The following is a 14,189-nucleotide window of genomic DNA, read 5'->3' on the forward strand; positions in this document are numbered from 1 at the left end:
AAGTCCTTAAAATGGAAGCTTATACATAATACCATGTTCCCCGAAAACAAGACCTAGCCAGACCATCACCTTTTGGATGTGTCTTTTGGAGCAAAAATTAATATAAGACCGAGTCTTATTTTAATGTAATCTAAGAGTGGGTCTTATATAATATAATACAATGTAATGTAATGTAATGTAATGTAATATAATATATATATTATAATATAATATAATAGCCGGTATTATGTTATATTATATTGCATTGTATTATGTTATATTATATGATGATCTGGCTACGTCTTATTTTCCGGGAAACACGGTAACAGTGGACACACCATAAGCGATCTCAATATTTTCACAGTATGATTTACAAACCAAGGATTAACATTTCCTGTTCCTGTCAAGAGTCTGAGAAAGATTTTTGTTTTTCTGTAATAATGAGTAAGAAACAAACAAACAAACAAAAAAACCATACCATCTAGCAGGGTGCCAAAGTGTATAACCTGCAAGTACTCCTTCTCTCGCATAAAACCTTTGAGGGGAGTGGCCCAGCCTTCACTCAAAACTTGGACCCACTGAAGATCCAGCTGCAAAACAGGAAAAGCAGGTGAACATTTCCATCAGCTCTGTTTTTCAGCCATCTGGCCCCAGGGCAGTTCTTTCTTATTCAGTTGACAGGAGAATGAAGGCAGAACCTTTTATGTCTTTAGTGTTCCCATATGTTATGCTGACCCATGAACTTGGGGCCAGATAGGTTAGAGTCTAGAACTTCCCTACAGGAGAGTGGTGAAAAGGTGTCAAATTGAGATGATTTATTTGAATACTTTACGCTGTATCTATCCTTACAGTGTATGAGGGTGATGAACATTCACTGTTCATTCTTTTTTCCACAAGAATTCTGATTTGGCTATATTTTTTTCACCAAATGTACTATTTACTTGACTGAATTGGGCTGACCATTGACTCTAAAAGTCCAAAATTCTTAGCATAATATTGAAAGCCCTTCAAGCTCTAGCCCTGGGGGCTCTTATAAGGACTTCCACCTCTTCTGACTCCCCACTTTGGGGCCTATTCACCAACAGTGACTGACAAAGTGTAGTCTAAATACACCTGTGGTTTTAGGCCTATCCTCCCCTCACCCCATCTGAAAGTTCCTATTCATCGTTGAAAACCCATCTGCTGGACCACAGCTCTGAAACCTTTCTTGTTATCATTAAAAAAATTAATCATTTGATTTTCTGAAGTTTTGTTTTTGTTTTAGTTTTTTGTACCGCGGAGCCCATTTTGTTACTAGGGCTATAATTCCACACTGAATTATAATTATGTTTCTGATCTGCCTGGAGCATTGGAGCCTTCGAATTTATTTTGTAGAGTCAGGGGTTCTGTTTATAAATTTGTCATGACATATTAGAGTATGGAGTCTTCATGAGCTGAAGTAGATTCCCAATTTACTCTGCCTTTTATAAAAATGTCCAAGGTAACAAAAAGATATCAATGAAAACATGGTCACCTTCTATGGACCAACTAACACTGATTCATAAAAAGGCCAAAGCATATGCAGAGCAGTTTGCTGGGGTTGCATTTGATATATTCCAGGCAGTGAAATAAAGACAACTAAAGCGGTCTCCCTCTCTTCAGACTGGACTCTCCAATGAAGAAAGAGTAGGATTTGCAGAGTAGAAAAAGAATGAGGCATTCATAACATTTTAATTCAAGGTGGCTTTTTGTTTCCTTTAAATTCCTTCTTGATTGCCCAAGAAGCACTTGTATTCTGGACAAACTATTTTCTCAGCAGCTGCCAACAAACTATTACTGCCTATTGCCTGCACTTTGGCATAACCGAAGGTATGAAGACAATTATATAAAATTGTCCTATGCAAATATAGAAGTCACCTTCCCGGTTTGCCTCTGCACGCGGCAGTGATCAGCTGCCCTGTGACAAGACAGATTTCCTTGGAGAAGACGTGAAAAAAAAACATTGGCAGAATGAAGGGATTTTCTTTATGGACATTGCATTTCCCTTAGTCATACCTTCCTTATTATTAAGAGTAATTATAAATGGATAATAATGACTCATATTAAGCCTCATTCCCCTTTAGTCAGTCTGCACTTCTTACCTTGGTAATTGACAATGAAGGGACAGCTTTGGCCTCAGCTCGGACTTGGTCCAGTTTGTTTTCTGGCACAAAGAGCTCGTGGATGCCTTTGATTGTAGTATGGGGTACAATGTTCTGAAATGAAGCCGAATTGGTGACAATTAAAAATGAAAATTATAAAAAGAATGCTTCAGTAAACAGATGATGCTTCATGATCTTATTAAATTAAATAATAATAGTTTTAAAAAAGACAAACCAGTCTACCCACCTGCTCTTGCAGAAGTTCCACTACCTCCTGGACACAGTCGCTTACGGAGGACAAGTTGGTTTTAAGCACAAGCTCAGGCGTTTCAGGTTTCTCATAATCAGAGTCAATGCCTGTAAATCCTGGAAGGCAGAAAGGAGAAAATCACATCTGCACCAACAGAACCATCTTTTTAATCAACAAAGCATAACAAATGCATATGTTGGAATAATGTGTTAAACTAAGAATTCAGATTACAATGGAAAAGGTCAAACAGCCATCTCTGACCTCTAGCTGTACTTGAGAAAATATACAGCTGTGTTTTCAGTATAGAAAGTCCAAATTATCCACAAAATCTGGCTAGCTAAATCTAAGCCCCCTGTAGCTGATTAGAATAGAAAAGGAAGACAAGAGGATGGAAAACCCAGAAACAGTCCTCCTACACATACACTCACATATACTTACCCATTTTAGTTCCCTGAACTTTATTACTTACGGCTGAGGCGATAGTTCTTGAAAAATAGAAGCCCACATTTTAATAAACCCATGGACACATTGAATATATTATAATTAGATGTACAATTTTGGAAAATAGGTTTTGAAACTTCCGACAGGTTTCTGGGGACAGATAGGAAGGATTGGTGGCCTAGGTGACATTGAGCTGGTTCTCCTACCTTTGATCTCCCCAGCTCGGGCCCTTTTGTAGAGGCCTTTTACGTCTCTGCTTTCACAAATGTTTAGAGGTGCATCTACAAATATTTCAAAGAACGGCAGTCCAGCTGATTCATGGATTTTGCGGGCATTCTCGCGATCCTGGAAAAAATTATACTTTAGAACGTAAGAAGAAGTTTCACAATGAAATTCTTCATCACAAAACGTGTGCTCTAGTATTCCATCACCTGACGATAACCCTGGGGTTTGTGCTCTGCAGAGGTGGCAGGAAAGTTGTTCTTCAGAGCAAGTCCAGAAATTTTGCTGTAGTAAACACAGCTCTCTCTCAAGGACTTTCAGAGAATAACTACAATAAAGAGTATCTGCTGAAGTTCAGGGCTGGAAAGATGGGAGCATTTCATCCATGTGATGTTTTCAAAGCACAGAGCGTCTGACTTGCAGCTCACAGAAATTTCAAATAAGAAGAGTGACACTCCACCTTGGTGATTTCAACATTTAAACACCTAACCTGATGCTTTGGCAATGAACTGCTGTTTGGTTTGTTTTGTTTTGTTTTAATGAACTAAGTATTATGACTTTTTTGAGAAATGAAATTTCAGAGCCTTAGAGTTTTACTTTTTCTTCCTTTACTTTTTCTTCCTTTCAGCTCTGACCAAGTGTACCATAACATTGTGAACATGGAAGGGTTTATGTCGACTGGTGCCCTGGCATCTGTAAATGAAGGGACACTCTTTATACAACCAATATTAAATAGAAGAAATGAGGGAGTAAGGGAGGGGAGAGAGAAACAGTGGCGGAAGCTGAAAGTTTAACATTCCTTTGCGCCCTCCCCTCCACCGGACTCCTTTTCTGGGCAGTTGGAGAGCACTGGCGCTGGGTGTGGGAACTGTGCAGTGCCAAACCCGCTTACCTTTGCGAAAGGAGAAATGAAGCTGGTGATGCAGACGAGACCAGCGTCGGCAAATAGCCTGGCCACCTCGGCAATCCGGCGGATATTTTCTTCCCTGTCTCCGGGGGAGAATCCAAGGTTTTTGTTAAGGCCATGACGGACGTTGTCCCCATCTAGGGAGTAGCAAGGGATGGCGTGGGAGAAGAGGTACTCTTCCAGAGCAAAACTTATCGTTGTTTTCCCAGCACCGGAGAGACCTGTTCAGAACAGGCAAGACCAGACAGGGCATTGTCCTTGATTGTTTCAGATGACAAAACGGAACTTAATCCTAAGTGTGACCTCATCCCAATTTTTACCTAATTTAAGTGTAATGAAACCCTTGTTACAATCATTTTATTGACCTCAAATCAAAATCCGTGAAATCTAGAGAAAGCATAGTTTACCATAAGTCAAGTACTTGCATTTCTTCCAAATCTTGAAATAACTATTTGTCCCTTATTAGGACTATAGCCTTTCAAAGCAAAGGAGGCTCATAAATGGGGAGAGCTTGAGGGTCCTTGGTGTGTCCTGTTTGCCTGCAGAGTGTTTTAAAGATTAGAAAGTTGCACATACAAATCCAGATTTTGGCTTTTCTTGAAAATAAAAAAGAAGATCTGGTGACAGTGTTCTCATATCCCCTTGTGACAGCGATAGTGGACGGAACAGCCAGCCCTTGAAGGCTGGGAGACTCACCTCCTCTGTGGGTGCCACTAAACAGCCATCTGACCACAGAGTCCCTATACTGTCCTTCTGTTTTCAAGACTTTTCCAGAATGACTCTCAAAACATGAAGACAGAAAAGCACCCTGAGCTGGCCTTGGACATATTGAGAACTGCCGTACACTCTTAGATGTTTGGAGAGTTTATAGAACGGAGTTACCATGTGCCTTTTATCATGGTTTCAAAGCACAATGGTTACAAACACACTTTATGATTTCTATATGAGGGAGAATATAAGCAGAAAGGAAAGAAATGCAACCTGCTGGGTGACCGGATGGCTCAGTTGGTTAGAGAGCGAGTTCTGAACAACAGGGCTGCCAGTTCGATTCCCACATGGGCCAGTGTGCTGCGACCTCCACTACTAGATTGAAGACCACGAACTACTGCTGAGCTTCCAGAGGGGTAGCTGGATGGCTCAGTTGGTTAGAGTGCGAGCTCTCAACAACAAGGTTGCCGGTTCGATTCCCACATGGGATGGTGGGCTGAATGACAGCGACTTGGAGCTGATGGGCCCTGGAGAAACACACTGCCCCCTAATATTCCCCAACAAAATAAAAAAAAAAATGCAATCTGCCAAAATTACTTAACAGCTCAAAATCTGAACTACCCTGGAAGAAAAGTAGCACTCTAAAAATTCAGTCGTCCTAAAGATCTCTGAACTGAAGAAGCCACTGTCAGACAACATCCGGGAGAGGAAGAGGAAAAGTTAAAGGAAAAGAAAAGAAGGTCAAGAGGTTACTACAGAAAAGACAGCAGGCAAAAAGAGGGAAAAGATGGAAAAACGAGAAAAGCAGGGATGAAGGACAGAAAGAAAAGGAGACTTGGAAAGAAGGGTGATACATGAAAGGTAAGCAAATACTTTCCATATTTTAGTTATGTTTTAAAGTCATGCCCCTGGCCTTCACGCAGGATCATTAGAAGAAATGAAGAATGTCTTGACAATCTCTGTAAAACCACTGTTGAAGACATTGTCTATTATGTAACTTTGTCTATTATGTAATTCATTGCAAATTAAAATTTCTGTCTGGTTGTGGGGTGGGAGAAATGGACTCCTAAAAATCTCTGGTATGTTCTCTCCCCATCAGAAAATGACAGAAATAATAGAAATTTCCTTTGATTTTGTTTCAACTCTCAGGAAACTAAGAACTGAATCATAGTACTGTATTAAAATAGATTGTTGGTATATTTATTTTAATACATTGGAGTAATACTAATTATATTTATCAAGAGATAGACTGTGGACTAGGCACTGTGCTAAGTGCATATCGACTTTATTTCATTTAGTTCTACCTACACCTCTATGAGGCAGGTACTGTATTTACTCCTTAGAGAGGTTAATTGGCTTGTCCAACGTCCCACAGTTAATGTAGGTAGAGCTGGGGCTCAAATCCAAGTGTCTGGATTAGAAGTATCTGGTTTCTTCTGGTCTGCCTGCTCAATAGCTTACCTCTATAATATTAGAAAAAAATATGTAGTAGGAAAAGATTATATTTTTAAGAGTGAGGAAAGATAGGGGAAGTATACTCTTTAGATTTCTTTTCTCTCTTCTACCAGTTCTTTCATATTTTTCAAGGTGTTCTACATTACAAAAAATAGACTGTGCATATGTTCCAATTCAAAAGTTGGGCAAATACATGAAGGCAAACATCTCATGAAGACAAGCATGTAACAAGAGAGAAACATCTGGAACAGGGCTGTGTTTTATCTACTGCTGCCTATCATGTCTCTCAGAGGGAGTTGGGGAAAACATTTCAGAAATCACGACAGGTGAATACTGCCTTTTGGAACAGAGCAGGCTCCTTGCCCACTGTCTATCCTCAGCCCGGAAGCTGGAAAAAGTTATATGAGGGATGAATGAAACCAGGAAACCGAAGGCAAGTGCCACAGGCCCTAGGGGGAATACAAAACTAGAAAAAGAAGAATGAGGCTGATTTAGACAGGAAGGGGAAAGACTCAGAATAGCAAGGCAGGTATCTGCCTGCCATCTTCTTTAGAATTATCCTCAGGTAATACATCAGCATTTATAAAGATAATAACACATAAGTTGATTTCAGAAGATGGACAAACATATCTTTGCATTTGGGCTCACCTTTATTTGAAATATTATGTCTATAAAATGAATTTGGTTTTTCCTTTTGAGTCCAGGCTCTGTCAGACTTATATTCAACTTATATTCAGGAATCAACTTCCTCTACCTTTCACTCAGAGTATAAGGTAACAGCCCAGGACTAATTCCACTTCTGTCACTAATCCTTAGCTTTGACATTCTGTGGCCATAAAAATGCAAGAAAGGAGAGATTCATTTGGTTAACTCAGTGGGAGTGAGTTATTTCTATATACAGAGGGCAATCTTCAGCTAAATAGAAATCACCAGTTTGCCTTCTTGCACAGAGATTAATCGTGTGTGTTTTGTTTTGTTTTACACTAAGTGAAATAGTCTCCCAGAATGTTAAAATATCAGAAAACAATAAAGGATATCTCTAAACATCAAAAATTTTAGTGGACAGCCAAATGCTTGCTCTCAAATTAGGAAAGCCCCATTCTTTGTAAACTGTCCGTAAACGTGTTCAGGCGTGAAACTGAGAATTATGGAATTCTTCAGAGCTGAAAGGGAATGGAAAGTCGCCAGCTTGTCCCATCTTTTCCTACCAAAGAGGAGAAAGCTAAGAACTAGATACATTCCCTGAGTTGATCAAGGTCCTAGTTGTCACTCATGGTAGAGTTAGGACAAAAACCCAGGCAGTTCTCAGCCTCCTTCTAATGTTAAAATAAACACATAATGTGTGTAATACATCACCCTAATTTCTTTAAAATTGTGTGTTACCCATCAATTTTCAATTTAAAAAAATATATACCTCTCAACAGGGCATACCTGTCAGCCACACGGTACAGCCTCGGAATCCGGCCCTGGTTCCAACTACCTGCCCTCTCTTACTCCTGCTCACGTGGTGGGCCTGATACACCACATTGGTGGATTTCTGTTGGCTCTCCTACAAGAAAAGATCAAGCACAATATATAATAGGACAATAAATACAGTATGTATAAATATAATAAAATAACAGATTACATTAATAGTCTTCCCTAACTGAAACTCCTCTTTTATATTTGGCACATATTCATTCTACTAATTTAGATACAAACAGCCTTTAGAATACCCATCATGACTCTTTGAAAGTACAATTTGAATGAAATGATTATTGATACAGTGTAAAAGTTCTGCTTCCATGACATTTCAAAATGTGCACCTTTAGGTAATGGGAATATCTTTGTTCCTATAAATACATGTTCTCCCCAAACCCTATGGGCATGAACCAAAAATGACCCAAATACTCCAGTCGCTGAGTATGTATTAGAATGAGGTTGGTTGAGCCACACTCTAAAGAGCCAGGGAGAAGCCCAGAGCGTGGAGTAAAGGGTTGAAGTAAGTAATATCCCTCTCACTCACACCCAGACATCAGGGCAATATGGTGCATAGGACAACTTTTTCAGTTATTCGCCTTGGAAATTAATTCAAATTTCAGATGTCTTTATTTTGGCTGTAATAAAATCAGCCCAGTGATGGCACAGGTGATTTGATCCTGATCCTAAATTCTGACTGGAAGGTACATGTCTGATGACCATTAAAAAAAGGTTAAATGAGCCAATAAATAGTTTTTGGTGGACATTTTTTTTGACTTTTTTTTTTTTAATGATATGTAATCCAAGGGAGTGGGGCAAAGGGAGCCCATATGGTGTTTAAATAAAAAGGTTGGGAACTACCCATATATGTTTTTGCTATGGTGATTGAATTTCTAGCAACAGATGTAGTCCAAGTTGCTAAACTGTAAAAATCTATGGAGCGTTTTAAGCACCACTCATGTATACCCACCAGAGATAAGAAAGCACTAATATTCTTTGAGCAAGACCCAGAGAATCTTAGAAAACTCTGGGCAACTTTTGTACTTTGGAGCAAATTAAATCCCCTGTTTATGCCGCCTCCTTTGGGGGAAAAAATGGGGGTATACAAGTAGGACTGTTTGGAGGCTTACAAGAGATAATAGATATGAACGTTCTCTATAAATGGCAATGTTCTCTACAAATGTGGATGCTGACAATGATTCCTCAGTATACACCCCAACAGGAAAGGCTGGAGCCAGCTGGATTAGACCAGGAAATAGCTTCAAGACCAAGGGGGAAGGAGCCTCTGCTGGCAGTTGGGTGCTCCAAAAGGCAGTGCACATCATTGGGGGCAGGCCTGCTAGTGAGGCATAGAGCCCAGCAAAGGGGCCAGTAGGGAGGCAATGGGCAGTGTCAGAGGGAACCAAGAGGCACATGTTGAAAGCTGGGAGCAGCTGGGTTATCTAAAACTCTCCAAAGGTAGATGCTCTGATCACCCATCAAGCAACCCTGGTGACCACCCGAGATTCACAGGAGGTCGGGATATAGTCTCAGAACGCAGCAAGTTAGCAGTGGTGGTTTCCTCTAGCGAGTGCATAAACCGGGACAAATTAAGCTAGTTCCTAAGATAGTCTAGCAGCAGTTCCTCTGGTGAACAAATCCCCAGGCGTATCCTGAGTCTTTTGTGCCAAGCATACTTTATAGCTCAAGGGTAACAATTTATTTTTCTCTATTTCCTTGTTAATTACTGCCATTACATTCAAGAACAATGAGTTTGGATATCAGGGCCAAAAGTCAGTTTATCTGTTTATTCATTCATTGATTCTTTCAGTAGAAAGTTTATGTAAATGAGTTCTGACAAGAAAAAGAAAATTCTGAGCTGTCCTAAATCAGATAATAGCAGGCTATAGAGGGTGGGAGGAAGCTGGTAAGAAGTTAATCAGTTAAGAGCAACAGGCCAAAACTAACAAAAGACTTCTTACATCCTGAATATATATTGAAACTTTAAATCAAGTTCCAGGTGACTATAAAAAAATGTTTTTTAAAAAGCCAACCACCAGGTGCCACCACTTCCTGCTTCTGCATAAACTTTGCAGACTGTTGACCACAACCAATACAGAAGTGGGAAATCTTGCTTCCTTATGGACTATGCGTCTATCCTAGAAGTGCCCCACTTCACCTTTTCCCGCCTCCCTCATCTATAGCCAAAGTAAATTCTTTCAAAACAATCTATATCTTTCTTCCCCAAACCCACTGTAAAAAGAGCCCTGTCAATCCCAGGACAGCAGACATGTTGGCTTTCTCCACCTAGGCCTGCTCCTGGTGGCTTAGGCTATATGGCCCAGGACCCGGTCCTTTTTCTGGCTAGCATATGGCTCAATTACCCTTTCTTTTAGAAAAGCTTGTGCCGGGGCCATCATAGGCACTGAGAATATAGTACTGTACTAAACAAAGCTGAACTCCTGTCAGCATTTTGGGGGGAAATTAAGCCAAAAAGATCAAGTAACTGAGGCCCCTCTCCCTGAAGAAGGGGGGGGTCTCATACATACATCTGTATACTCTATGAAGATATATAAGAATACCTGCAACTCAATAATAAGACCACCCAGTCTTTAAAAATGGGCAAAAGATTTGAACAAGCACTTCACAAAGCAAGATACACAAATGACCAGTGAGGACGCGAAGAAGCGCTTAATGTTATTAGTCATGAAAGAAATGCAAATTAAAACCAAAATGAGACGCTACTGTTAACATCTAATGGCAGCAAGTGCTCTCATACGCTGACAGTGGAGGTGTAAAATAGTCCAACCAGCTCAGGAAAAAACCTGGCAGTTTCTTATCAAACTAAATGTTCACCAGCCCTATGACTCAGCAATTGCATTCATAGACATTTACTTAAGAGAAATGAAAACATGTATCTACAAAAAGACTTGTGCAAGAATAGTTTTAGCAACTTCATTTGGATAAAAAGTAGAAACAACCAAGTGTCCATCAAAGGAAAATAGATTAACAAAACAAACAAATAAATAAAATCTACACCAATGTGCCCCCCAAACCCCCAAACTGTAGAATACTTATATAATGGAATACTACTCAGCAAAAAAAAAGGAATGGACTAGTGATACATGCAACATGGATGACAATGCCACGTTTCCCCAAAAATAAGACCTAGCCGGGCAATCAGCTCTAATGCATCTTTTGGAGCAAAAATGAATATGAGACCCCAAGACCAGGTATATAATATTATATTATATTATATTATATTATATTATATTATATTATATTATATTATATTATATTATAAATATAATATAATAATATAATACAATATAATACCCAGTCTTATTTTACTGTAATATAAGAACTGGTCTTAAATAATATAAGACCGGGTCTTATGTTAATATTTGCTCCAAAAGACTCATTAGAGCTGATTGTCTAGCTATGTCTTATTTTTGGAGAAACACAGTAAATGAAAACTTGCTAAGTTGAAGAAGTCTTATACAAACATATATATATATATATATATATACATATATATATATAAATTATTTATATATATAAATTATTCATATATATATGTATATATATAATTCCATTTATATGAAGTCCCCAAATAGGGAAAACTAACTTACTAAGTCAGAACAGCAGTTGCCTCAGGGGTGACAATGTTGTATGCCTTGATAAAAGTTTGAGGGACACAGGTGTTTCCACTCCTGTTGGAATTCACTAAATGTACACTTAGGATGAGTATTTCATTTTATATAAATTTTACTACATGCCAAAAAACAGCCATTTTGAAAAGTAAGAAACCAGAAAATATGTAAGATGTAGGTGGGGGAATTATATTGTACTACACTGCTACGTTTGTGGAAAAGGGCTCTGATCCCAGTCACAGCATATTGGACTGAAGAGGCTCCTGCCCACCTGGGCACATGAACATCCACCAGAGCTTAATTTGTGCACAGAGATGTTGTGTTTTTTTCTCTCTCTTTTGGCTGTTTCTTCTCCTTACAGGGAGAGATCCAGAATAAACTCCAGGCTTTGTCAGTTCTGCGGAAACTTTGTTGTGATCTTGTTAATTGCCTCCCCAACAAGTGCTTGCTTTGCAAAAACAGTTCAGAAACCATCAGAAGGAACTACTCTAAAAGTATTTTGGGTTTTATTACCCGAATCTTAATCATGGGTGTTTGTACAGCTTTTTCTACCACTCCCTCAATGTTTAAAGAAACTTAACACAATTTTTTCAGATGGCTAGGTACTGGGCATTTTTGGTTTAGAATGATATTTTGCGTCTTATTTGTCTCAAATTTACCATTGATTTTCTCCAAAAGGCAAGAAAATAAAGTAGAAGCAGATGTTTTAAATGGTATTTGAACTGCAAAGGGTGTAGGCAGCTGAAAAATTTTCTTTTCTTTGCTGAAACCTTTACTCCCTTCTAAAGAGCATATGGTATCCTAAGCTTCCGGGTGGGGGGTGGGGGCGGCGGGGCGGGAATTGTCTGTCAGAAAAAGGATTCTCTCTCTGGAAAATAAAACACATGTTGCAGTAAAAATGCTTGTCTCCCTGTGTGTAGAAACAGAGCACACAGACACCTTGTCTAACACTCACTTAGCAGGAAAGGGCCCAGAAACCACAAAGTTGGTGGCATCCTTATATTCCCAGTTCCTAAAAATTCTGCAGAAATCCCTACCTTCTTCCAGCTCTCTGGCCCAGAAAAACTCCCTTCAGCATGCACAGGAGTAGGCGGAGTATGGGTTTTGTAGTCAAGCAAACATGAGTTTGAAACCTGCTTTGCAGCCTGCTTGCTCTGTGACTCTGGACAAATTAACATTGCTCACCCTCCATTTCCTGCTCTGCAAAGGGGGCTGAGAAGAGCTTCCTCACGTGGTTGCTGTAGGATTACATACAATTCTCTTCTACATAAAGTATCAGAGAAAATGTAAGACACAGAGTAATCTGATGAGGCCCAGGTGGCATTGCACCTACTCTAAGAAGTCATGGAATTTGAGATCTAAATCCCCCAGGCTTAGTCATGTTCTAGGGATTTGGGTCCACTCTCAGGCAAATCTGGGGAGGTGGGGCTCATGATCAAATCAGATGACGGATGGGACAGCACTTTATATGGAGTGAAATCACACACACTCTCTCTCTCACACACACACATTGTTGTTGCTCTTCCAATTATCATTATCTCCGACCCAAAGCCCAGCCAGTACATATGTCAATCTGAGCTGCACCAGTTTGAAGCCTCCTTATTCTGCCCCAAACTTACAGCTCTTCTGCTGGCTGTGTGTCATAAACCCTTACCAGCGAGAGAATGGCCTTTGCCAGGTAAGTCTCATGAACTCTTAGAGTCTGTGGCACACAACCTAAGGTTGCAAGGTGTCTCTCAGCCAGGTCCACCTATTGATGCAGAAAGGGGAGTGCCAGAGAAGCTTCTGGAACTCAGGGTGGGGTAGGCTAGGTCATGGCAGACAGCCTCAGCCTTGATTTTGCATGACTAGAAGACGTGACATGGAGAAAGGACTTAGATAATTTCATGGTGGGGTGGGGCTTCAGGGAGCCAAATCTGAGCATGTGTCACAGTGAGTAATAGTATTATGAAAGGACACTGGACAAATGAGCAAGCTGGAAACTGGGTGTCAGGTTATGAGTTTCCCAATGCTCAAAGGTTCTTCTGACATGCTCATTAATCTCTTCAATAAAAAATGAGCAAGTGGATTTGAATTTCCTTTACACTATCCTGCCTCCTATGCAGAGGAAATCCACTTTACTTCCCTAAGTATAACTCCACTCCTCAGAACTCGGCCATCACTGCTGTTGGGCTATGGTTTCATTGCTCTCTTGCTTCAGTAAAAGTGTTCCAAACCTCCTTGGCTTTGGGGTGCAGTTTGAAGATTTACTTAAAGTTTCGTTTTCAGAAAGCAGCAACTTCAATAATTGCTTTCTCAGGCTCATAGTAGAAGCTCCACTTTCACATGCATTATCTCGCTCATTGCTCAAAACCTGGGAGCTAAGGTGGCTGGGCACTGTGAACCATTTACAGATCTGAAAACTACTGGCTGAAGTCCCACACCTGGAAGATGCAGGACATGGAGCCAGGCTTCCTGACGTAAATGCAGGTGTTACTCCTGTGTAGGCAGAACTCGGAGTTTCCAGTCCCATCTGTGTGGCCTGTGTCACGGCTGCCTCACTGAGGACTAAATGAGATCATGTATATTAAGGTTTTTGATACTACATAAAAAATGTAAAAAATTAAGAAATCATTCTCCATTTTCATTACTTAACATGAGTAGCTTCAAATGTTTTACAATTATCAATCTCTAGTTATATGTCTTTCCTTTCAGAGTATTTCCTTCGGGTGTATAAACCAAAGTGAAATGATTATTATTAAAAGTTATAAACTATTTCAAAGGTCTCATTATGAACCATCAGTTTATTTTCCAAAAGACAAAGCCAAGTTACCTGGCTACCACAATATACCTGTTTCTAAATATTCCAACAGATTTGTTATATTCGCAATTTTACTGTTTTTCCCTCTAGATTACTTCGTACTTATTTACTTACTAGTAAGAACATTCATTTTTCCATGTAATAAGTTACTTATGATATTTGTGTGTTTGTCTCTTGACATTAATTAACTACAATCTGGACAATGACCTCATTCACT

At 39.7% G+C, this 14,189-nt stretch overlaps 1 protein-coding gene across 1 annotated transcript in view; it reads right to left on the bottom strand.

Moving 5' to 3' along the window:
• Positions 1–14,189, bottom strand: part of PAPSS2 (3'-phosphoadenosine 5'-phosphosulfate synthase 2) — a 73,480-nt gene that overhangs the window by 20,762 nt on the left and 38,529 nt on the right. Inside the window, exons 2-7 of the mRNA XM_081074982.1 lie at positions 7,514–7,631; positions 3,905–4,140; positions 2,997–3,135; positions 2,347–2,465; positions 2,100–2,213; positions 458–569 (exon numbers count right to left, since the gene is read on the bottom strand). Of these exons, the coding sequence (XP_080931108.1) occupies positions 458–569; positions 2,100–2,213; positions 2,347–2,465; positions 2,997–3,135; positions 3,905–4,140; positions 7,514–7,631 (838 nt within the window). The remainder of the gene's footprint in view (positions 1–457; positions 570–2,099; positions 2,214–2,346; positions 2,466–2,996; positions 3,136–3,904; positions 4,141–7,513; positions 7,632–14,189) is intronic.

Source organism: Rhinolophus hipposideros (genome assembly GCF_964194185.1).
Source record: "Rhinolophus hipposideros genome assembly, chromosome: 15".
NCBI lineage: Eukaryota > Metazoa > Chordata > Mammalia > Chiroptera > Rhinolophidae > Rhinolophus > Rhinolophus hipposideros.